Genomic DNA, 26,107 nt, shown 5'->3' with positions numbered 1-26,107 from the left:
GGCAAAAGGACAAAATATACTCACATTTCAGCTCGAGCTTGATGAAGTCTGTATTCCCCAGATTCTCAAGGAACACTCCATCACGGGCCGAAGTTTTGAAGTAGAAAGAGATGTCAGCACTGGTTTCCCCTTGAAAGGTGGAGAAGTGGAGATACGAAGACGGCGTAATGAATGAGGCAGCATTCCAGTAATTCTCTGTGGAGGCAGGAGCAAAGGGAAAACAAGGATTTTTCCCACCTGCATTTCTTTTGATTTAGGTGCTACTTAGAAGGCATCAAAACAGAGAGCTGAGGTGCTGGAGTTTTCAAAACAAAACCCTGTAGCATTCTCCACATCCATGAAAAGGAACCCTTCCTCCTTTTTAAAATAAAAAAAACCTCATTCATCACTTATTCAGGTTAATAAATCGGTATAATCCAAGAGGTTTTTGAAATTCGCATTCACCCCAAAAGTATTAGATAATTCTCTTTTCATACAGATTTTATTTATTAAAAAAAAAAAGACGTGGCCAGAAAAGAAAATAGATCTGACATATTTCATTTGCAGACCCATGAATGTGAACATTACGCTGATATATCGCAATATATATATTTGAAAATGCTTATTACTTTCTCCCCAAGTTCATATTTCCATCATTTTACAGACAGCTCATATAAGACAATTAATTAGATAGTTAGTTAGGTAGTTCTGGTTGCGTTCCACAAAAAAAGGTGCGTGGCATTTCAGTAGCGGCCGCTGCACAACTGCGAAGCCAAGCCTAGTCGGCAACATGAATGACCCACGGATTTCCCAGGAGGCCACATTCCATCCCACATGACAGCCAACTTGCGCCATGATGGGTTTCTCTTCAGGGGTTTCAAAACTAATCAGAAGTTACTGCAATATTTAAACAAGCTAATGAGGTAAAAACAAGAAATGGTCCAGTGAAACTTTAAAGCAGGGGTAGTCAAACTGTGGCCCTCCAGATGGCCATGGACTACAATTCCCAGGAGCCCCTGCCAGCATTCGCTGGCAGGGGCTCATGGGAATTGTAGTCCATGGACATCTGGAGGGCCACAGTTTGACATCTGGAGGGCCACAGTCTTGAAATGAGCAAACAGTGAAGGAAGCTTTTGTGGATCAGAAGAAGCTCAAACTTTCCCTAGAAGCTACAATGACTGAACTGAGGCTGCCATACCTTGGCCCCATTATGAGAAGAAAAGGGGCTGCTCCGAGGCTAAAGAAAGAGAAAGACACAAATGGTGCAAAAGGAAAATAATATTTAATGGTGGAATCATCTTGATGCATTTTGCATCGTCACGGGGAATTTAGTGAAATAATAGTAATTAATCTTAATAACACAAAACGTAAAATGCATTAAATGCATCACATTTTAAAAATACAGGACAATTGCACAGAGCATGTACAGAGGGCTATTTATAATTTGCCACTATCTGGGGTTTATCAATGAGGAGGGCCAATAAAGAAGTTATAAGAGAGAGAGGTGTCTAGAGCAGTGGTCCCCAACCTTTTTATCACCGGGGACCACTCAATGCTTGACAATTTTACTGAGGCTCAGTGGGGGGGGGGTAGTTTACTCCTCTACTCTCAACCACTGCCCTAGCACTCTCTGATCGCTATGGTAATGTTTAAACATCCCTTCAAAATAAGATACAGACACGCCACAACAATGAACATAAGGAACATTTTATTTTCATGGAAATTTTAACTCATGACAATGACAAATCAATGGGAACCCTGAGCTTGTTTCTCTGCAACGAGATAGTCCCATCTGGGAGTGATGGGAGACAATGACACCCAAAGTGTGTTGTAAAGGGCCGGGGGGGGGGATGAAGTAAAGGGCCGGGGGGGGGAGAAGGCGTCCTTCGGGGCCCATCTCCAATTAGTCGATGGACCACATGTGGTCCGCGGCCCACAGGTTGGGGATCGCTAGTCTAGAGGAATGAGAAGAAAAACAGGTCCTAAGGGAGGCATCTGCCCTAAGTTCCCAAAGATACGGTAGACTATAACCCCCAAAATAAATAAAGACATTTTAGAAGGAAAGGAAAACTAGGGAGGAATCAGAGTTGTTTACCTCAGGCAGGCTTTCTCAATCAGGGTTTTATGAAACCCAGGGGTTTCCTGATGGATCTGGAAGGGTTTTCCAAACGGGTGGGAGCTCATTAATTTTTAATATATATATTTAAATTTGTTTAACATTTATCAGGTGAGATGACCAGATCTGGTCATGTTGACCTGTCCTCTCCCCCAAAATGGCCAATGATGGGCCTGGGAGGGGGTTGGAAGGGGATGGGTCTTGGATGGGCATGTCCACAACTATGCTTGCCAATCATATTCTGCATGATCCCCTGCTTCTCAAAGGCTGATGAATGTGTTAGGAGTTTCTCAATGCTAAAAATGTTGAGAAAGTCTAACTAAGCCCCCCCCCCCAAAGATTTCATGGCAGAGACTGAAACCAGGGAGAAGCTCATTTAAAGCACGGGCTTTTTGCAAATGCTGTGTTTTCTTGGTCATGAGTGAAAGCAAATGACATAAAAGCATTCCAAGGAAATATAAGTCATGCGAGGGATTCGTGTTATTGATATATACTGATATAGACGATGGCAGAAAACCCATCAGCCAAGTCACCAAAATCTATCACTGCTGGAGAGCTATGATTCAAATCATAAGGGGAAAAGTCTGAAGTGCTTTGAAGTTCTTAGTTCTTGACAGGAAGACTTTGGTTGCACACACTAATGGGTTCTGTATGTCTAACAAAAACGGAATCGGAAAAGGAAGAAAAACTCCGGCACTAAAGCAAAAAGAGCAGTGCTCAGAATGGTATTACCTGAAAACGCCTATTCATAGCCAGCCAAACCCTAATGGGCATGGTCTGCATTTTCAAAGACAAATGTGATAGATGGACTTTGTTAAAACAAAGCAGCCTGCTACAAATGCATTCATTTTTATGTTGTAGTGATAATCTTAAATCAAAGACAAAAATTTCATATAGTATGAAAATAACATCTGCTGGCATGTTTCAACAGATGTAGAATCACAGAATCATAGAATCATGGAAGGGACCACCAGGGTCATCTAGTCCAACCCTCTGCAGAGTGCAGGAACTCACTACTACCAGCCCACCCATGGTGACCCCAATTTCATGTCCAAGTGATCCCGCCACCAAAAATCTCCAAAATCCAACCTGGCCTGGAGGAAATTCACCTTGGATCACACAGCGGAAATTAGCAAATTCCCTGGGTTTGCAAGTGCAGGCCACAAGAGACAAACACTGGCACATCCCTTCCTGCCCTCCCACTTACAATCTGCCTATATTCATAAAATCAAAATTCTTGTGAGATGATTATCTATCCTCTGCTTAAAAACTTCCAAAGAAGGATGACTCACCACCTCCCCAGGAAGCCTGTTCCACTGAGGAACTGCTCCGTCAGGAACTTCTCCTGGATGTTTAGCTGAAAATTCTTTTGAATTAATTTCAACCCATTGTTCTGGTCCTGCCCTCTGGAGCAACAGAAAACAACTCTGCTCCATCTTCTCTAAATCAGCCCCTCAAGTGTTTGAAGATAGTTATCATATCACCTCTTCATTGCCTTCTCTCCAGGCTGAATAGATCAAGCCACACAGCCATCTCTTCTTGTATACCAAACAGATTAGTTCTCTATGTCAATATCCATTTGGATGCCAAGGCCAGAAACTTCTATACCTTCCTTGGAGGCTTTCTGTATCATTTGCTATGGGTAAGCAATTTTAAAAAAATCCAGCTAAGCAACCAAACCCCAAATTCTTCCTTTGGATCTGCAATCCTATTAATCTCTACAGTAGAAACTGAAGATGGGAGGTGTTTTTGCAAGCCCAGCAGAACCAGTGCAATATGCCCAGCAGAACCAGCGCCACTATGGCCGTGCAAGCCCAACAGAACAAAGGTCAAACCAGGGGATCAATTAGGTAGAAACTGAAGGTGCTTGAAAGTTTGTGGCAAGTTCATGCTGGTTGGATCTCCAATCCTACTAATTTACATGATGTGTTTTGCACTCTAGGGCAGAATCTGCACTTTCTTTATTCCATTGTCAATCCTGTCGAATTCAGATCGCTTTGAACTCGATTCATCCTCCCCCCCCTCCCCATTGAAACAGGAAAGTCTTCTGCATGTGGTTAGGGAGGCTCAGAAGTGTGGGGGGGGGGGCTCTTTCTTTCTTTTCTTGAAGCCTCTTTCTTCCTTTTCTTGTAGGGTGGGGGGGAGAAGCCAAGCAGGGAGACTCTTTCTTTTCTTGGGGGGGGGGGGGAGGATCGAAAAAGGCAGAGGAGGGAAGAAAAATCCAGGACCGACAGAAGTTGAGAGAAGTTAGGGGCTTCTCCTTTAAGGCAAGCGTGTCACATGACCAGGTGTAGCCTATCAGAGGTTCTCTACCACGGAGCTTTCTTTATTCAGGATTAACAGCAGTCTCAGATATGGCACAATAAAGGTAGGGTCACTCCGGATCAATCCTTCTTGCTTCAGAAGGAAAATTAAAATCGCCCCAAATCCAAACGGAAATCGCATTCTGTGTAGAAGGCAGGGACTGAATCGATCTGGGGTTGGAATAAAAGCTCCGTGCAGTTTACACCTAGGAGAAAGAAATGTTCCTCATCTATACGAGACATTGAGCTGTGCAGCTCTTTTGCAGTTCCCAGTGTTCATCATCAACATCATTATTATTGATTGCCACAATCAGATATTGGATTGCTAGATGGTGTTTGGCAATCTGAGATCTAGCCACATTCTTGAGAAATGCAGATTTCATAGTATTCTTGCTGTTCCAAGCAACACCGTCTCCTGGATTTGAGCTCTTGTTATTATGCATATGATTAACATATTACAATGAATAGCTAGAACATTATGGTGACTAAAAGCCTAATATTTGCTTTCAAATATAATTAATCCCTTTTCTGTGATTGTATTAACAATAGGCGTCTAAACTGACATGCCTCAGAGGATTAGCCGAATACAGAAAGGGATCGAAAGATGCTCAGCAAACAGCCTGCTATGTGGTGCAGAGTTTCATCTTCAGCACTGTCTTCTGCCTGCAATCCTGCCACAGTCCAAGTGCCTCTGTATGTTGCTTGAAATAACCGAGTCATCTAGCCACTCCATAAATCCAAATTAAAGCTCAGTATGACCTGCATAAATAAATGGCCACATGTTTAAGCTTGATCTGTATCGGGATTGCATTGCTAAAATATCAGTGAGCAGCAGATTAGCAAAACTCCCTCTCCCCATCCTGCATGCCCCAATCCAAACTGGGCTTCTAGGCAAATAAAAATTCTAAAAGAAATACTAAAATCGATGCTAACTGACACACCTAGGTGTAAACTGCACGGAGCTTTTATTCCAACCCCAGATCGATTCAGTCCCTGCCTTCTACACAGAATGCGATTTCCGTTTGGATTTGGGGCGATTTAAATTTTCCTTCTGCAGCAAGAAGGATTGATCCGGAGTGACCCTACCTTTATTGTGCAATATCTTAGAGTGCTGTTAATCCTCAATATCCAGATTGGGAAAGAAAGCTCCGTGGTAGAGAACCTCTGATAGGCTACACCTGGTCATGTGACACGGTTGCCTTAAAGGAGAAGCCCCTAATTTCTCTCAACTTCTGTCAGTCCTGGATTTTTCCTCCCTCCTCTGCCGTTTTCGATCCTCTCCCCCTCCCCTCCAAGAAAAGAAAGAGGCTCCCTGCCTGGCTCTTCCCCCCCCCCCTTCAAGAAAAGAAAGAAAGAGGCTTGGCTCCCCCCCACCTTCTGAGCCTCCCTAACCACGTGCAGAAGACTGTTTCAATGGGGAGGAGGGGGGGAGAGGAAGACCCGAGTTCAAAGCGATCTGAATTCAACAGGATTGACAATGGAATAAACAAAGTAAGTGCAGACTCTGCCCTAGTTTGGTCCACATGTCCTCAGATCCTGTGTTACATTTTCTGTCTGGTATGCAGAGGTCCCCAACCTCGTTGAGCTTGGAGGTACTCCTGGAATTTGGAAGGTTAGAAGCTGCCATCACACAATGGCTCACATGGGATCTTGGGCAAATTTCAAAGCAGCCGAGGTGGAGTCCATGATTAGCTCCTTGCCAGACCATCAGATACAGTGAGCGACTCAAAGGACTCTATGTTTTTGGTTTCATTCTAGACACTTTGGATTTTATGTCCAAGATTTGTGAAGCAAATGGGCAGTACACTGGAGATAGCTGGTACAGCAAATATCCTTACATGACTTCACGGAGCATGGTCATCCTTGTGGATAACTGGGAAATGGAATTGGATATGTAAACAGGGTGGAAGTAAGGCACACTTTCTGAGTAGCTCAGTGAGGGTATGCCCGTGCAGGCCTATATTATACGTGCTTATTTTGATATCTTAGCTAAGGTGATCATGTGTCACAATTATGGCGATAATTCACAATTTGTCCCATGTACCTCCGCAGTTGGAGGGCGGGGGGGAGGGCCGCCACTCCTGCCCCTGCCCCCGGTGTCCCGCTTTACCCCCATCAAATTCTGGCCACCTTAATCTTAATACAGATTGTTGAGCCTGTGGAATTCTGGCATGGTGGGTTCAGCAACAAAATGACTGCCACAAAATGACTACTGCAGGAGGCGGGGCCAGACACGCAACAAATGATGCAGTTTGACTTTCCTAACATGGTGTAGATCAGGGGTAATCAAACTGCGGCCCTCCAGATGTCCATGGACTACAATTCCCATGAGCCCCTGCAGCATTTCCTGGGAATTGTAGTCCATGGACATCTGGAGGGCCGCAGTTTGATTACCCCTGGTGTAGATCCTTGTGCCGTAGTGACAGCTGTGCCCAAAGCAATGTTTTTAAAAACTCACACAACCAATCACATTTTTAACAGCCAACCAGAAGTCTTTCTGGGTAAAAGCCTTACTCCCCTCCCTCTTTCTAAAAGTCCAGCAAAGGGCAGTTGTGTCGGGGACCCCTGCCTCAGCACACGCTGCCTTTTAGATTCCCATTTCAGTCATATCTGCTGGACTTTTATTGGAGAAAGCTGCCCTCTCTCTTTTGCTTATGCCACGACTGACACTCATATCCAGCGACCATTGATTTCCCTCTTACCGATGCGTCCTATTGAAATGGAGAATGTAGAACTATATAAAAGTCCAGAGCATTTAGCTCTGCTAGGCAACAGTACAGCATAATCAGGGCTGCAATCCAGGTTGCCTTTTGTGGAGAACAAAAGACCCCAAATCTCCAGGGGTCTCATGTGTGGCAAAACGCATTTTTATGTCAAAGCCATTAGTGTAGGAATACGCTTCTATTTCGGCTATGATGGATGTGAATTCAAAACTGCTTTTTCCCCATAAAGTAATGGATCAACATTATCTACATAATTACATTCCGCACATCCCCTTCTTGTCCCTGGATTCTGTGCATGTGAAACTTTCGGATAATGTGATTCACATTTTCCTGTCCCTGAACAATAAGAACTTTGGGTGACATTTGGGCTTTTCTAAGTGGATTTTCTTTGGAAGAGAGATCACTGCAAGGATGTCTTTCCAGTCACGTGATAAACATGCAGGTTGGAACACATTATTTTGCTGATTGGTCTTAGAACATTTCCTGACCAAGCCAAAAATAGTTTTTGCCTTCAGATTTGTACGTTGGAACAAGTCTTGCTAATAGGAGGCCGCGACTCACGGACACGCTGGTTGATGCAGCGGGAAGCAGGAGAAGGAGGACATGATGTGCTTGATGCAGGGCAAGGTGTTGCGGCACGCTGCATTGGGGCGGGCAGGTGGCATTTGGCTATTAATAGCCGCCACGTGCACTAGGCCTGCCTCTTCACCAGGTCGACTGCAGCAGCAGCTTCCGTCCCTCCCGCCCTGCGTTTCCAAGTTTGGAGTTATTGTTATCGGTTTGGGGCATGAGGGAGAGCCTGTTGGCAGGGAACCAGTCTGTGAACTGGATTCTCTGGGATTTTAGGGAGTCTCATTAATGAGGCTGGCTCTGAACGGGTGCAGCAGTCCTGGCTGGGAAGCCAGGGGCTCATCTGCTGGACAGCTGGGAGGTTTGACAGACCAGGTGGGTACCTGTTGGCCCCTCCCATTTGAGGCCGCTTCCCAGGAAGGATTCCTTTGAGGGCAAGAAACCCTCTCTCCCAGCTGGGAGTGCAGTGAGCCCAGGGCACCTCTGGGAACGTGATGAGCAGCCAGACAGCTGTGGGTCAGGCTTCACCCCTCATGCCAGGCCAACCCTGTGGGGGGTTGATGTTTTCTAAAGGCTGTGGTCATATTTACGCCAAGCAGCAGTCATGTCCTTGTTCAACCACAATGCTTCCTTGCAAATCAAATGTCAGATTATTGTAACTAGGGACGGGCACAAACTGTGAAAATATGTTTCAGTTCGTGGTTTGCGGTATGCCCAGTTCATGAACCATAAACCATCACACATTTTTAAGAGCCAAACTAACCAGTTTGATTGGTGAGGTTTCTGGCGTGGTAGAACGCGAGAGAGACCAAACTCACAAAGACTGACTTTCCTGTCCCCCAAGTTCGGTATTGGATTAACGGCTGAGTTATGATTCCCCAAAGGAGGTGCCCCCATCCTGCACTGTTTCCAATGAAGGGGAAATGAAAGAGCAAAATGGCAAGGGAGATAAGCCCAGCAGAAGAGACTCAAAAGTCCCAGAGAATCTCCTCAGTAGAGACTGAAGGTGAGAGGCATTTTGCAAGCCCAGCAGAACCAGTGCAATAGGCCCACTGTGGCCATGCAAAGCAAACAGAACTAAAGTCAAACCAGGAAATCTCTACAGTAGAAATGGAAGGGTCTTGAAAATTCATGGAGGGTTTGTGCTGGATGATCTGTGAAAGCGCCCCTCAATTTTGTGAAGGATGGAAATAGGGCAAGCAAGTTCAACTACAATCCTGCTTCAATGCATTCATTGCTGCAGGAAAAAAAAGACAACACATCTGTAATGCTTAGCATGGCCTCTTAAAAGCTCATTGTTATGAGAAGACAAAAACTATGTTAGCCGCATACAAAAATGCCCCATTTCTCCAATGAGGATCAGATTAGAATCATGTTTCCCAGAAAGATGTAGGTTGGATCTTCTCCCTGAAAACGAGGAGGCTGTTTCATCTTCATGCCAAGTGCTGATAAACCGCTGCTACCTGCAAGGCCAGGGCAATCTCTGCTGTATGTATCTACACAATTGAAGATGAGCTCAGATCAAGCAAAATTCAGAAGTCAGAACAATTGTTATACGTGGGAACAATAAGCAATTCAGATTCCTAGAGAGATGACAAAGCAGGCAATCTTTTTTCTGAAAAGAGCTCCCTGAAACAGCTGGGCCAAAATCTTTACAACTGCAAGGGCAGTACAATAAAGTGTTGTTTTAACACTTGCTCGGGGAGATCGATTCATTCTCAAGAAAACAGCACTTAAGATTCCTACAGGGGAATAAGATGGGATAGAATCACTCTGACTTTCCACGCTATCTAGAATTTATGGAATTTTTATAGAGTCTTCAGGTTCTGATGTCTCCCAAGCAATAAATGTGATTCTGTTTAACACTTTTAATATGTTTTAGGAGTAAGTGATCTCCAAGAATTATGGATGGAAAGGGGGAAAAACCCACAAGGGATTATTATGGTGGTGGAAAGGGCCATCAAGTCAAAGCAAATGTAGGGTGACCCCATAGGGTTTTCAAGGCTGGAGGCATGGATTTGGGCACTCTTAAAGACAAGTACAGAAGAGAGACCATGTTGGATCAGGCCAAGGGCCCATCCAATCCAACACTCTGTATCACACAGCGGCCATAAACCAGGGGCCATCAGGATCCATCAGTGGGACCAGAAGTCCAGAAGATCCAACAGCACTGTTGTCCTCCCCCCGAGGTACCAAGAAGACAGAGCACCACTACCCCAGACATAAGAATATAAGAGAAGCGATGTTGGATCATGCCAATGGCCCATCTAATTCAATGCTATGTATCACACAGTGGCCAAACCACAGGGGCCATCAGGAGGCCCACCGATGGTTTTGAATATGCCCCATCTCTCTTCTTTTCTTTTATGGTGCCCTTTTTAGTCTAAATAAAAAGTGTACCATTTATTTAATTTATTTATATGATTTCTATGCCCCCCTTTCCCAAGGGCTCCGGGTATAATGATAAGAAAACCATTTATTGCATCTGCAATAAAACCAGGCCAATGTTCACATTTACAATCATTTATATTTGTACATTTATAACTTAACAATAAAACCCAGTTAGGTTAAAAGCTTAGGAGCACGTCACAATCGTTATAGTATTGGGGTGGTGTGGAGGCTTCCTGGTGCTTTTCCACATAGTCTATGTTTGGTTTTGTAGGGAGACCAGCTACTTGGTGGTGTCCTGTGCACCTCGACCATAGCCTGGTGGAATAGCTCTGTCTTGCAGACCCTGCAGAGCCCTCACCTCACTTGGAAGAGCATTCCACCAGGCCTGTGCCAGGGCTGAGAAGGCCCAGGTTCTGGGCTGGGGCCAGTATTACTTCTCTTTGAATGCCATTTGCCTCTTTCCATTCCCGGGAGGCACAGTGCCAAGCTTGACCTATACATAGGCAGGTTTCAAAGTCCCAGAATGCACAATCCTGTAAATGCATGTGGGAATGCATGATGTCTCGCATTTGCTCCCTGGAATCTGCACTTAAGGACTTTAAACAAAACTTACAGGAGGGAGAGAAAGCAATTGATTGGTACACCTTTATCCTCTTCTTCTGCTAAAGGCTTAAAGGCAATGAATCTAGATCTCTACAAGGAATGACAGAAGCACTACATTTCCTTTCATCCCACCCCCCTCCCCCCCAAAAAACCCCAAACATTTTGAGATTTGACTGGCTTAAACTTCCAAGCTATTTACATGGGAGTAGTCTCAGGGAGGCCAATGGAATTTCTTCTACCTGGATTCTACACTTCCGAGGTCTGCCCCTTAGTTCATGATGATCAAATAGTTGCTTGAAGATTTCAAAAATAGTGTAGAGATTGAAATGCAGACATTTAAGCTTTAGACCGGGGTAGTCAAATTGCAGCCCTCCAGATGTCCATGGACTACAATTCCCACGAGCCCCTGCCAGCGAATGCTGGCAGGGGCTCGTGGGAATTGTAGTCCATGGACATCTGGAGGGCTGCAGTTTGACTACCCCTGTATTTAGACCTTCTGTGGTGCAATATTTATACAATTTGTACAACTGTGGCCCTCCAGATGTCCATGGACTACAATTTATACAATTTATACAAGAGCCTTTTGTTACAAGACCGCATGGCGTTTCCTTCCTAACGAATCCACCTATTTAGCAGCAGAGAAAAATGGTCACATTTTGTTTTCTAAACCCCCTTTCCAAATCATGAGACAGTCAATTCATCCTGTTGCTGAACTGTTCTCATTGTCAGGATGTTCCCTTCAAACCCACTACTGTGTTGTGACCCATTCTTCTTTCTAGATCTGTGCTTCACCAGGAAAAATATCATGAAGTACATCAAGGATAGAAGCAGCAGTGACTTGCATGATCACAGCAACGGTAAAAATTGCTTCCAAATGGGAAATAATCAACCCTCATAAGTAGATTGTGATGTTCTGTTGAAAATTGTATGTTATAGATTTGTATATGTTTCATGTAAATTTATGCAGTGCTCTATGTAAACTGCCCAGAGCCATGAAGAATGGGAAGTATAAAAATCCAAACAAACAAACAAACAACACCATCATCATACCTGAGATAGACGAGGACATTCAGTTATGTTTCTAGAGCCAATCACACCCATGTCTGCACAGTGAGCGGATGTAGTGGCTAAAGATGTGAACCAGAAGGTCCTTGGTTCAAATCTTACCACTGTCATAAACTTGCTGAGGTAGCCTAAGCCAAGCTGCTAGCTTGAGCTCCCTGACATAAACTATGGAATCAATCAATACAGGCTGGAAGACCAATAGTTCTAATGCTGCAGGGCGTTTCTGGGCAAGATGATTGAAAGGGCAGTCGCAATCCAACTGATGGAATACCTGGAAGAAGCTTCGGTCCTAGACCCATCCCAGTCAGGCTTCCGGCCTGGCCATGGGGTAGAGACAGTGCTAGTCACCCTGACGGACAACCTCCGTCTCCAGTTGGACCGAGGTGGGTCGGCACTGCTGATATTATTAGACCTCTCAACAGCGTTCGACACAGTCGATTATGAGCTCATCGATGCCAGAATACGAGGGACAGCCCTTCAATGGCTGATCTCCTTCCTCCGGGATCGTGGACAGAGGGTTGCAATAGGAGAGAAAACATCAGACTGCCAGCAACTTACTTGTGGAGTCCCACAAGGAGTGATCCTCTCTCCTATTCTATTTAACATCTTCATGCGCCCTCTCGCACAACTGGTACGGAAGTTTGGGCTGGGTTGCCATCAATATGCAGATGACACCCAGCTCTTCCTCCTGATGGATGGCCGCCCTGACTCCCCCCCAGAAGCATTAGGCAGCTGCCTGGAAGCAATGACGAGATGGCTCAAGCAGAGTCGTCTGAAGCTCAATCCTTCAAAGACGGAGGTCCTGTGGCCTGGTAGGAAGGGCCCGTGCGAGGAAGTGCGTCTGCCTGCCCTGGATGGTGTGCAGCTCCCTACGGCTTGCTTCGCTAGGAATCTAGGCGTGATTCTGGACACTTCCCTCACAATGGAAGCCCAGGTCACAAAGGTAGTGCGGCTGGCATTCTACCTTCTCCGCCAAGCCAAACCACTAGCGCCCCACCTGGTCCCGGAACACGTAGCCACAGTGATCCATGCGACGGTCACCTTTAGACTGGACTTTATAACTCGCTCTACGCAGGCCTGCCCTTAGCCCTGACCCGGAAACTACAACTAGTTCAAAATGCAGCAGCCAGGATCCTCACGGCAACACCGTGGAGATCTCACATCCGGCCTATTCTCCACCAGCTGCAATGGTTACCAGTTGAATTCCGGATCAGACTAAAGGTTCTGGTAATTACCTTCAAGGCCATACACAGTCAGGGCCCAGTGTACCTGAGGGACCGCCCCCCACCTATGCCCCCAAAAGAGCTCTGCGCTCCACCGCCACCAACCAGCTAAGGATCCCTGGCCCTAAAGAAGTCCGCCTGGTCTCGACCAGGGCCAGAGCATTCTCTGTTCTGGCCCCCACCTGGTGGAATGAGCTCCCAGAGGAGATCAGGGCCCTGACGGAGCTTAAACAGTTCTGCAGGGCCTGCAAAAAGGAGCTCTTCCACCAGGCATTCGGCTGAGACCAGACGTAATCAACAGCGACCGAAGGGCCTCTACTCCCCCCCACCCCCCCTCAGAATTCCACCAATAAGCCCTGGGCCTGTTTGTACTGTTACATTTTTGTATTGTTATATTGTACTGTTACACTGTTATCTGGTTACAACTATTAGTTATTATTATAAGGTTACACATGTTTTTATAGACCGTTTTATGTATTGTTCCTTGTTATTATGTAAGCCGCCCTGAGCCTCTGGGGAGGGCGGTATATAAGTACGATAAACAAACAAACAAACAAACAAACAAATAAATTTATTCGGGGTATGCCTCCAAGAATCCTCAAGTCCAGAAATACATACTGTCTCATAACACAAAAATCCACACAAACCTAAATCATTGATCCAGAAACAATTGGCTATGGAAGTGATTTTTGCTAATTTCCATAAACATCCTTGATTTGCATAATTTATTCTGACTTGGAGCACAGAGAGGGAAGGGATGAATTATGCACTGTTGTGAAGTCCCACCTTTCATAGAAAAGCCTAGGGCAGGGGTAGTCAAACTGCGGCTCTCCAAATGTCCATGGACTACAATTCCCATGAGCCCCTGCCAGCGAATGCTGGCAGGGGGCTCCTGGGAATTGTAGTCCATGGACATCTGGAGGGCCGCAGTTTGACTACCCCTGCTCTAGAGGATGGTTGGGAGGGGGGTTTTAACTGTATGTGGAATCTTTGCCCAGGGATTCCATTGGGGCTCTCAGCAGCCCGGGGCCCCATATGCTCCAGCCTTGCCAGTGTGCCAACCTGATCCTCATGCGAAGGGGGCCACAGAAGGGGGACACTGAATCAGCTGCAGAACTGACTAGTTCAGGCATGGAATTTAGCTTGGCTTTTTCTTCTTCTTCTAAATCAGGGGTAGTCAAACTGCGGCCCTCCAGATGTCCATGGACTACAATTCCCATGAGCCCCTGCCAGCGAATGCCCTGTGGGCCTTGGAGATTTCACTTTAAGGCCAGGGGGTTCCATTCAGGCAGGGCCGGATTTTCCTATAGGCTAACTAGGCTTCAGCCTATATTTTTAAATATATATTTTTTAACACATTTTTTAAATAAAGGTTAGCACCAATCACAACATGTTTCATTTAACATATTGATATATATCACAGTAATTGTGGCACAGAGTGGTAAGGCAGCAGAAATGCTGTCTGAAAGCCCTGCCCATGAGGCTGGGAGTTCAATCCCAGCAGCCGGCTCAAGGTTGACTCAGCCTTCCATCCTTCCGAGGTCGGTAAAATGAGTACCCAGCTTGCTGGGGGGTAAACGGTAATGACTGGGGAAGGCACTGGCAAACCACCCCGTATTGAGTCTGCCATGAAAACGCTAGAGGGCGTCACCCCAAGGGTCAGACATGACTCGGTGCTTGCACAGGGGATACCTTTACCTTTTTAATGATGTATTTTATTATTTTATTATCTTTCATGTGAATTACAAACTTAAAAATGGGAGGTGAAAGGGCCACATAAGTGGAATAGCCTAGGGCCTCTTTTCATGTAAATCTGGCCCTGCATTCAGGTCAGTGGAAGGGATTTAAGACTTTGCTCAACCCTGCCATTGAAATTAAGGGTCCAAAAAAGGCTTCACTTTGGATGGACCACACCCTACCTGGCAACCATAAGAACTAGAACACTGCTGTTTACACATGAGAAGAGACTTTTAAGATGCAGAACTCTTCCCCCGCTCCCCGAACCAGGTTCCATCAATATCAACAGATAGACATCGTGCTACCCTTAAATACCAGGATTTTTCTGCCAAAGATGACTGCTTCTTTTTGGTGCATTCATTAAGAGCAGAGGCTTGAAATCTGGAGAGCTGGGTTTGATTCCTCACTCCTCCACATGCAGCCAGTTGGATGACCTTGGGCTAGTCACAATCCTGTTAGAGCTGATCTCACAGAGCAGCTCTCTTGGACCCACCTACTTCACATGGTGTGTAGGTAGAGGAAGGGAAGGCTATTATTGGAAGCTGCTTTGAACCTCCTTCAGGTATGGAAAAGTGGGGTATAAAAACCAACTCTTCTTCTTCTTCTTCTTCTTCTTCTTCCTCCTCCTCCTCTCCTCCTCCGCTCCCCACAACTCCTCCATGCCAACTGTGTTAATGTGATACACACTGTTTTTTCTCCATGAGCCTCGAACACAATCAGCCAGAAGAGATGCAAGCCGATGGCTCTTGCTGTTTGTAATTATTGAGAGGAATGGGGCTTAAATTTGCATCCATCCTCCGTTTCATGCAAAGAAGCTGGAAAGTATGAGCTGCAGCTATGTCTGCCGTTCCCCCCATCCTACGGCTGCGGCTCCCTATTTAGCCCTCGGCAAATGTTATAAATAATCCATTCTCCTTTATCATAGGCATATATTAACTCTTATTAAATGGAAATTGAATGCATCTTTGGGAACTTTAATTTGCAGTATTACCTAATACAAAATGGCTCCAATCGCTACCAGCCCCATTGCCATTATTCAGACCTTAACGGCCGCGCTGAAATTGACCGGCTAAATGACTGTCTTGGGCCGCTCGGGATGCCGTAAACCCAACCGTTGATTTATTCTTTAATAAACAGCATTGAGGATCATCAGGGTGTTCCAAACTTGGCTGGCTTCGTTTGCAAACTCGGAGGCAGGAGTCAGCTTGGCTGGGAGGCGTGGAAGGGAAGCCAGCCAAAGAAGCAAGGCTGGTTTCTGAAGATCTCGTTTCTTGCTCCCGACCGAGATGATGGGAGCAAGAGATGGCTTTTCTGCAGTCTGTTTTCTTTCAAGGAGAGAGCAATGGAAACTGAGGGCCATCTCCTTCCCTGGGCACCAGCTGCAGTCATCAGGCAGCATCTGTTGGCTGTTCTGCCACCCAGAGTGGCTCATCTGACGCTGGTCTGCGTTTGGCCCTTTTCCACAATGGCTCCGGCTCTGTGGGACGGAATCCCTGAAAGGCCGTCCCTTCCTTGCCACCTACGGCTTTGATGGCACAGACAAGCCTTGTGTGTGACGCTTTCCCTTCTCTCTTGCTAACATGCAATAAATTTCTATCATCAAGTCAGTGAGTGGGTTGCCTAAGAGCAGCTTTTTGGCAGGTGAAAACAAGTTCACAGTCAAAGTAGTTCAGCAGTGGAATAGGCTGCCCAAGGAGGTAGTGAGCTCCCCCTCACTGGCAGTCTTCAAGCAAAGGCTGGATACACACTTTTCTTGGATGCTTTAGGATGCTTTGGGCTGATCCTGCGTAGAGCAGGGGGTTGGACTAGATGGCCTGTGTGGCCCCTTCCAACTCTATGATTCTATGATTCTATGATTCTAAGGAAGAAGGGGTCCTTTTGACCACCACCACCCCCCCCCCCAGCTATCTTGGGGATGATGGGACTCAGAGGTACAAAAGTTAACTGGGATGGTGGATTCAGTATGGAAAGGAACTGGGTGGGAATCAATGAAAATATTGGCTGGGTCTTATCTGTCCTGTTTTAAGGGATCCAGAGGAGACTAGTGTGAAATGTAGTTGCCCTTCCTTTATAATATGCCTTCCCCAATGAGATTATTTAATCACCTTTAGGAAATGGCGGCTTCTGAATGAAGCGGTTTCTAATGTTAGACTCATGTCCATTTATTATTTGCTGCAGGGACTGGCCTATTTGTCCTATGCAGAGGGTGGAAGGGTGTTGCTGACCCACGATGGTATAAATCACAGGATGAGCAACGGGGGACCCATTTTAACCTTCCTGGACATTCAGTTGCTGACCTAAGGGTAGTAGCTCTATTACAAGGAGATTTCAAAGGACGATTAGAAAGAGAGACTATTGAATTGCAACTGATAATAAAGGTCAAGCCAATGCATCCTCCTGGGCTGAATCAAGGCCTAGGTTTCCTGATTTATTGCCAGTGCTGATTTCTCCATGCTTATTGCCCTTCTGCATATCACACCTGATCCAATCATACCTACTATTGTCATCCAGGATCTGGAATCACTGTATTCTCCAGTTCTGACAGATGGACTCACATTCTATCAGTACCTGAAGAAGTGTGCAGTGACCCATGAAAGCTCATAACCGGCCACAAATTTAATTAGTTTTTAAGGTGCTATTAGACTCCTGCTGTATTTATTTCAATGTGAGAGAAAAACCATATAACATCTTTCACTCCTACAATTCATCTTTCAATCTGGCTGGATCAATCCCATTAAAAATACTGATGGAGGTTATCAAATGATACCTGCTCTCACCCCAAGGGATAGCACAATTTAGACATTAAAAGGAAGAGAGAAAAAAACAGGCAAAAATAAAGCAAGGTACATGTTTAAGGAAGAGCCTCTTGTGACACAGGGTGGTAAGGCAGCAGACATGCTGTCTGAAGCTCTGCCCATGAGGCTGGCAGTTCGATCCCAGCAGCCGGCTCAGGGTTGACTCAGCCTTCCATCCTTCCGAGGTCGGTAAAATGAGTACCCAGCTTGCTGGGGGGTAAACGGTAATGACTGGGGAAGGCACTGGCAAACCACCCCGTATTGAGTCTGCCATGAAAACGCTAGAGGACGTCACCCCAAGGGTCAGACATGACCCGGTGCTTGCACAGGGGATACCTCTACCTTTACCTTTTACATGCTTAAGAGACTTTAAATGAATTGCCTTCTGGAACGAAAGCCTGCAGAACTGGAATAATTTCAAATTGTTTTAATTACCGTCTTGTAAACTTTTGCCATGGTGTGTGAACTAAGCCCTCCGAAAAAAAGGAAAAGCCTACTTTTGAATTACGAGAAACAACTTCAGTTTCTAAATAATTTCACTAGAGGGCAGCAAGACATTAGTTTTAAAACTAACCCGACCACATCCCTTAATTAGCAAATGCATTTCCCAAGTTTTGCTCATGTTGTCTAATATTCTGTTTGTTTTCTTTCATTAAAACATTTGTATTCCAGATTTCAGCAACAGGCTTTCAGAATAGCTCCCAATGTGTTTTAAAATACAAGAATAACAGTATAAAACAGCAAAAATTACATCTGCTAGCAAACAGAAGATGGGCGCTTACAAGCTCAGGCAGGCACACAAAATGATCTTGTTTCTCTCTTTCACAGAGAAAGCTTTCCAAAAAACCCACAAATGATGGACAATCCAAATCTGTGTTCACATAATCCCTGTAATCTCTTCCAAGATTCTTATGAAAAGATGATGGAAGCCCACACAAAGGAGCAAATTTTGGACAATTGGGGACCACAGCAAAGGACTCTCTCCCCATCTTTCATGTGCTCATGAACCTCCCTCCACTGAAGACCAAAGGCCTTCTCAGACCATCTCAAGCTCTAGGCGTGGTCACAGGAAGGCAGATATCCTGAGAGTCTGAGGCCATTTAGGGTTTGGAAGCATTTTTAATTGGGCCTAGGAGTCTTATTGCTGGAAGGAAGACAGCTTTTTAAGCCAAGGAGTGACTTGCAAAATTTTTGGAGATACCAAAGTAGCGACCAAACTTGAAAACAGAGGCTCCCACCTTAGTACTAAAGGTCGGAAATGGATTAAGCACTCCTTTCCTCTTCACAGTGGCCTTAGGGAGGGAGTCCTTTGGGCTCAAAGCTTAATTCTTCTACCCCATTCACTGAGGCCTCTGCCTTTTAGCCCTCTTATCCTTTTAGGAAGACATTGGGTGGGGTGAACAGTGTCCTACTAGGGTGGAGGTTTTGGGGGCAGACCCTGAGTAGGGTGCGGTTTGGAGAGAGGAAGGACGTCATTGGGGTACAATGCCAGGAGGCCCACCTTTTGAAGCAGCTGTTTTCATCAGGGAAAGTGAATTCTGTCACCTGGAGATCAGTTGTGATAGTGGGAGATCAACAGCCACCAGCTATGGCAGGGGTAGTCAAACTGCGGCCCTCCAGATGTCCATGGACTACAATTCCCACGAGCCCCTGCCAGCATTTGCTGGCAGGGGCTCATGGGAATTGTAGTCCATGGACATCTGGAGGGCCACAGTTTGACTACCCCTGCCATAGAGATTGCACTGAAGAAGGAAGGTTGACAAGGATGGTTACAAGTTCAAAAATTCTTCTTTATTAAATCACAGAGAGCAGTGGAACAAGGTCCGGACTGTCGCTCCTTTTCAGGGTGACCACTTTCCCAACACTTGTTTACCATCACTGAGTAATTATTTCAAAATGTATCTTTCTAGGATGTTTTATAACTTAAGTATCAATCAGACCATTGGTTCTAGTAGCAAAGGGAGGATCCAGGATAGCAGCACTCTACGCATTTTCTGGGTCCTCTCTGTGGCCAAAGAGTCTTCTTGTTCTGCTTTACCACCTGGAGCTTTTATTTAATTAATTTATTTTATATTTATATACCGCCCTCTCCGGAGGCTCAGGGCTGTTTACAGGAAAGAGGCAGATAACATATGGGAACAACACGTGATAATAGTAATAACATTATAACAACAATAACCTTAACATGATAACAATAACGTTAGAGAATGATGGAACTGTCCAAGAGCCTTAGCTCAACTCTTGCTGGGACCCAGTGGGTTAGGTAGATTGGCAGCCGTCGTAGGAGGAGGAGGGGCTTGGGGGCCATTTGGAAGCAAGGGTTTGGGCCGACCTCAACCAAATGCCTGGCGGAGGAGTTCCCCTTTGTAGGCCCTGCAGAACTGGTTAGATTTACAATGTCCTCTCTCCCCAAAGCAGTTCTGACCTTGTTAAAGATGCCCTGGGAAAGACGGCAGCTTCAGACAACCCAGTTCTTTTAGATCTCCAAAGCCATGAAGAGTTGGTACACGGAAGGGAGACCACCAAGGAAGTCTCTGCCACAGAAGGCAATGGCAAACCAGCTTTGCTTCTCACTGGCTTTGAAAGCCCCTCGGCTGGGGCTGCCACATGGTGGATGTATCCTGACAGCACTTATGTATTTACGTTAGGTCCCACACACCCAGACCTTCCTCCTGAGCTCTTTTACCTGCCTACGGGGGAACCATTTTAGTAATACAGCATCCAAAGCCTTATTGTTTCTATCATCACGAAGATAGTTACTGTTTAAGTGTATTTGTTTTAAGGGTAGTACAGTAAAACTGTCTACTTCTGTCAAAAAAGGCTGAAACGAATAAAATTCATAGTGCTTGGAGTTGTGTGTGTGTGTATACAGAAGTGTGGTGTGCAAGACAAATGATACTGGGCTTTTATCGGAATGAAGATTTCCCCTGACAATCTAAACGGCATGATCTGAGCTCAAGGGCTTTGTGTGGGTTATCAGAAGCAGCCAAAGATAAAACAGGGGCTTCTTATCATTGCTACGCAGTGGGAACTCCAGTGAGTTCCAATATTAGATGCCAGGAGAAAACATGAAACAGCCTTTGCTTATTAACTGGTAATCAAAATGACATGTCCACAGTGTATTTTTCAGCCACTGGCTCCTGAAATTTATTGCTCTGCTTTTAGAACAGCAGTAGGTACTTGCCACCTTCAAAAGAAGCAGAGAATCTGGATTCCCAAAGCTCTCCCCAGGACCGACCTGGATCTTAAGCAGGACCTAGTCTGCACACAATAGATAATGCACTTTCAATGCACTTTTGAAGTAGATTTTCCTGTTCCGCACAGGAAAATCCAGCTGCCAAAGCACATTGAAAGTGCATTATTCTGTGTGTGCAGACTAGGCCCATGTTTCTTTGAAAGAGAAGGTCAGTTTCTACAGGGCTCGTTCATGGCTGCGCCACCAACTGGCAGGGGAGAGAACTTGGCAGGGTACAGGACCATAGACTCCACCCACCAATGCAGCCATTTTCTCCAGGAGAACTGATATCCACAATCTGGAGATCCACTGTAACCCTGGGAGCACTCCAGGCTCAGCCTCTAATCTACTTGGGCCTGAGTGGCTGCTCTTAAGATTCTTGACTTTTTAGACCCACTTCCCTCTCTCTTGCTGTCAAAAAGATTTGTACAGTCACTACAGAAAATTTCATTCATGATAACCACTTGCCACTGATGCTTTTCAATACGCCTGAATTCAACAGTTCTTAGGAGGAAAACCTCTGCTTCTGCTAAAGTGGCCTACATCAGGGGCAGGTGAACTTTTAGACTGAGATCAATGAGCTGGTAAACTCAAGAGCCGAGAGACACAAAGGGTGCAGTTGGTCAGAGATACTCAGAATGAACTGAGGCCCGCTGATGCTCAAGAGCCGAGAGACACCTGCTCAGGGTAGGGAATTACCTGCCCTCAGCCCCATTTCCTATCCCCAAGGGAACTGAAACATGGGAGAAAAAATAATCTCCATACAATAGAGCTCTAGGACTTTTTTCTGTGGCAAAACCATAGAGACGAGGGAAGGCAGCCTAGGTTGTTACCTAGAAGTGACATCACATCCTTCCAAAAGTCCTCCCTCAACTGCTGGATTCCCAGTCTTTTGCATTTGGTGTGGCTGTGTTGGGTACACAGCTACCGCTACCACAGGGCCTTGCCTTAATTCCTTGGAAGAGGAACCAACCCTGTGTATGGAGCAAAATGATTTTAGGTCTAGTCTTGCTGTTTGGTGTACATGCCTACACTTGGCCTACATTCTGTCCGAGGTTGAAGTTGCTCCTCACAAGGATCTTCCTTGAACTCGGATGTAATGGCAAAGACTGGGGCCTAGTCTGCACACAATGGATAATGCACTTTCAATGCGCTTTAGAAGTAGATTTTCCTGTTCTGCACAGGAAAATCCAGCTGCCAAAGCACATTGAAAGTGCTTTATCCTATGTGCGCAGACTAGGCCCTGGATTTGGAACCAGCAAACCAAATTCCTTTCTGTGGGTGTTGACTTGCATTATGCATTCCGTAGACATTAGAAACGAGAACGCCACAGCTGCTCTGAGCTGTGGTTATCGAGGAGCAAATCTGACAAGCATTTACTGCACTGCAAGCATAAAGAAAAATCATTCCCATGATTAAATAATGCTCAGCGCAGCTAATTAGCAGGCAAGCCCATTTCATTATAATAAAGCAGCAGAGGAAGAAAACCAAACGGATGTTTCACAGCAGTCAAAACAGAACCAAAAGCAGTCCTTCCTTTGGAGGGAATACAGAATTTCCGTCAGGCTCCAACTGTTTACACACTGGGAACTTTACTGTCTCAGCTCCCATGCAGGAGCACAAATCGAGGGCAGATGAGGTGCACCGGGCCAAATGTTCCCCCGTGTGGGTGCAGGAAGAGGTGGGGCAACCTGCCACAACTAAAACTCCAGCCTGCAACCCGGCATGAAACCTCCAGTGCATAAACGGTCTCCCAAACGATGGGTCAAAACAATCCATGGTGCAAATCAGGCCAAAAGAGCTGCCCGTTGTCCCCTTGATTCTTTAATTTTATTTTATTCATCATTTTGTACTTGCATGTCCCATGTTACCTAAGAGGGTCATAATAAGGAAATGATGGTGGTCCAGTGATCAACATCTGCTTAGGATCTGCGGCTCTAAACAGATCAAAGTGGCCTCAAGCAGAACCAGGTTTTTTTTGGTCCTGGCTTCATCCTGGTGGAACACCCCGCCAAAGGAGACCAGAGCCCGTGGGGGGGGGGGAAGGAGCTACGGTAGTTCCATAGGGCTTGTTAGGCTTGTTCCACCCATAGGGCTTGTTCCACCCAGTCTAATAAGAACTGACATCTGTTCTCCAGACCTCCCCGCCTACCCCAGCATTAGCCAGCTGATTGGGTGGCAAATTTACATCATGCTCTCCCCAGTCCTGGACTAGGATCTCGTGGGCAACATTAGTATAAGCTGTATTTTGGATTTCAATGCAAACTAGGTTTTAAACTAGGTTTGGATTTCAATGCAAACTAGGTTTTAAATTTTATATTGATTGGAATTTAAAAATTCTGTGATCCATCCTGAGTCTCTTGAGACAGGGCAAACTAGAAACTGAATTAACTAGTTCAGTTACTGTTAATGTTGATGTTCTGTCCATGATGTAGTCAGAGTTGTCTGGGGACCTGAGACAGTTGAGCCTGGGACAGATAAGAACAGGGAATCCTCTACAGCAGGGGTAATCAAGCTGTGGGCCTCCAGATGTCCATGGACTACAATTCCCATGAGCCCCTGCCAGCAAATGCTGGCAGGGGCTCATGGGAATTGTAGTCCATGGACATCTGGAGGCCCACAGCTTGACTACCCCTGCTCTACAGGTAGATAGAAGTCCTTATAAGTTTGCACGGAGACAAGGTGGAGCCCTGCAGGGTTGGCAATTGGGCAAGGGGGATTATTAGTACCTTTTTTGCTTTGACAGGTCTAAAGAAGATGCACATAAACAAACCAATAATCGGTGCTAAACAGTAGCTTCTTCAGTCTCATGTGGGCAGAAACAGTTTGCAAGCCCCGTTTCCCTGCACTGGTCTCCTGGTTTGAGATTTCCCAGCATCGTCTTAATTGTAAATGCTGCATGCAGGACATCAATATTCATTCAAGCCTCAACTAATTTCAGCAAAGGTTTCTCATACGATAATATTTAAAATGATACTATATTTTGCATGACTATAAGTGCCTGATACAGGGGGAGTCAAACTGCGGCCCTCCAGATGTCCATGGACCACAATTCCCAGAAGCCCCTGCCAGCGAATGCTGGCAGGGGCTTCTGGGAATTGTAGTCCATGGACATCTGGAGGGCCGCAGTTTGAGTACCCCTGGCCTAATATCTTTCTTGAATAAACTTTAGAAGAAGAGCTGCGGGTGGTGGTGGTGGGGGGGAAGGTTGTACCCCGTTTTTCACCACCCAAAGGAGTCTCAAGGTGGCTTACAACCATGGGGGAGACTGAGAGAGCTCCGAGAAAGCTGACAGGCCAAAGGTCACCCAGTTGGCTCCATGTGGAGGAGGAGTCGGGAATCAAACCTGGTTCTCCAGATTACAGGCCGCCGCACCAAGCTAGCTATTTTTTCCGGGTTCTTTTGCAGTGGCAGGCATCCGAAAGAAGAGGGCTAGGGTTACTAACCTCCAGCTGGAGACTGCAAATCTCTCAGAATTACCGCTGATCCCTGGATGAAAGAGATCAGTTCCCCTGGAGAATTGGCTGCTTTGGAGGGATGCTAGAGTCTTATATCTTGCTGAGGTCTGTCTGATCCCTATACTCTCCCTCTTCAAACTCCACTTCCAGGTGTTTCAGGAATTTCTCAATGCAGAACTGGCATCCCTAAACAGAAGTTCATTTGTAATGCTGATGGTCTCCTCGGGAGAGCTGTGCCTTTCGAAGCCCATTGACCTTAGATGGGCTTGGATAGGTGTCACTCTGCTTAGGATTGCACTGTTGCCACACTCTTCGGCAAGCCCTACATCTCTCTTGGTTGTTATTTACCATACTGATATATTAAATTTCCGGTGTTGCGCAAGCTTGTGCTCACATAGCATATTTTTGCAGGCAAAGGAATTTAGCATTCCAAGCGTTCGCCAGTATTCCGCAGTTGACCAGAAATATCATTCTCTTGGGGTTTGCTCAGTATCCCCCCCTCCCCCAAGACATACAGGGAATGAGTCTTCAGGGCAACTGCAGCTAGAAGCTGCCATTAATCTTAGGGGACTCTAATACTAAAGACATTTTCCAGGTCAAAATTTCCGTCATTTTTTTTTGGTTTTAGGTATTCTAAAGGCTCGAAGTAGCTCCCGTTGTTTGTAGCTTCATTGGAGGCAGCTGATAACGGGAAAAGTCATGATTCGTAACCTCCATTTTGTAATTTATTCACAAGCGAGACAAGAGGAAGCACCACCGGCTCTCACAGTAAAAATCGGCTCTCCACAGGTGCATTAATCATTATAGATACGGGAGGATAGTTCATCCAAAAATAACAATGCACGTTTGGGCGGAAATATATTAACAGCTGGTGTTGGTTTCCAAAAGGAAGTATTTTTAGAAAATTGTCTATACCCGATTTATAGGTAGGCCTCTTGATGGTGCAAAGTAATGTTCCTCCGAGGAATAATTGGAGTGGGCAATAAACCCCTCAAAACCCCTCAAACAGAACGTAAAGTTATCCTTAATTTGAAGCGATACAAATGATAGCATGTCTTTATCAAGCGGTTGAGAATGGCTTCCTTTGGAACTGAGGTCCACGGCTTCGGTCTCAGGAAAATCTTTAAGCACAAGGTTAGTTTTACACACTAATGCTGTCCAAAAATACATAATATAAATTCATGCACGAATCAGAATGCACGAGAAACAGCACTGGCATGAATGATATGTGTGAGTCATTTTTATTCCTCACTTTGGTCTCTGCGTAGGGATCAGGCAATCACGGAATCAAGTTCTTCCTATGCTCAGTTATTTGATTTAGAATCATAGACACATGAGGGCCAACTAGTCCAGCTCACTGTTCAATGCAGGATCAGGCTGAAGCCTCCATGATAAGCCTGTCCAGCCGCTGCTTGAAGACTGCCAGTGAGGGGGGAGCTCTGCATCTTCTTCAGCAGCTGATCCCACTGCTGAATTACTCTGAATTACTCTGTGCAGTTCCTCCCCCTGATATCTAGCTTGTACCATTCTGCATGTGGTATAAACCCATTACTGCGAGTCCTATCCTCTGATGCCAGCACGAACCACTCCCTGTCATAGAATCATAGAGTTGGAAGAGACCTGCCACCCCCTTAAGCCTTCAAATGGCAACCTTCTGAATATTTAAAATTTAGAGCAAACTTTGAGGATCTCTGTAACACAGAGCCCATGAGCCAGTGATAGGGCATCTGCTTGGCATACAGGAGACCCCAGGATCTTCAGCTGAAAGTACCAGATAGTAGAGAGACCTTCTGCCTGAGGCCCAGGAGAGCTGCTGCCAGTCTGAGTAGACAGTACCGACCCTGATGGATCAATGGTCGGATTCAGATAAGGCATCTTTGTGTGGCCAACTGACAAATAGAACAATCTG

General features: G+C 45.7%; 1 protein-coding gene across 2 annotated transcripts in view; it reads right to left on the bottom strand.

Moving 5' to 3' along the window:
* The window catches only part of CNTNAP2 (contactin associated protein 2), a 1,139,689-nt gene that overhangs the window by 98,029 nt on the left and 1,015,553 nt on the right, over positions 1-26,107 (bottom strand). For both annotated transcript variants that reach the window (XM_077304685.1, XM_077304684.1), the window contains exon 16: positions 25-195. In XM_077304685.1, the coding sequence (XP_077160800.1) occupies positions 25-195 (171 nt within the window). The remainder of the gene's footprint in view (positions 1-24; positions 196-26,107) is intronic.

Source organism: Paroedura picta, chromosome 11 (assembly GCF_049243985.1).
Source record: "Paroedura picta isolate Pp20150507F chromosome 11, Ppicta_v3.0, whole genome shotgun sequence".
Lineage (NCBI taxonomy): Eukaryota > Metazoa > Chordata > Lepidosauria > Squamata > Gekkonidae > Paroedura > Paroedura picta.
Note: the sequence above shows the minus strand (reverse complement) of the source record. Positions and strands in the feature narration are given on the sequence as shown.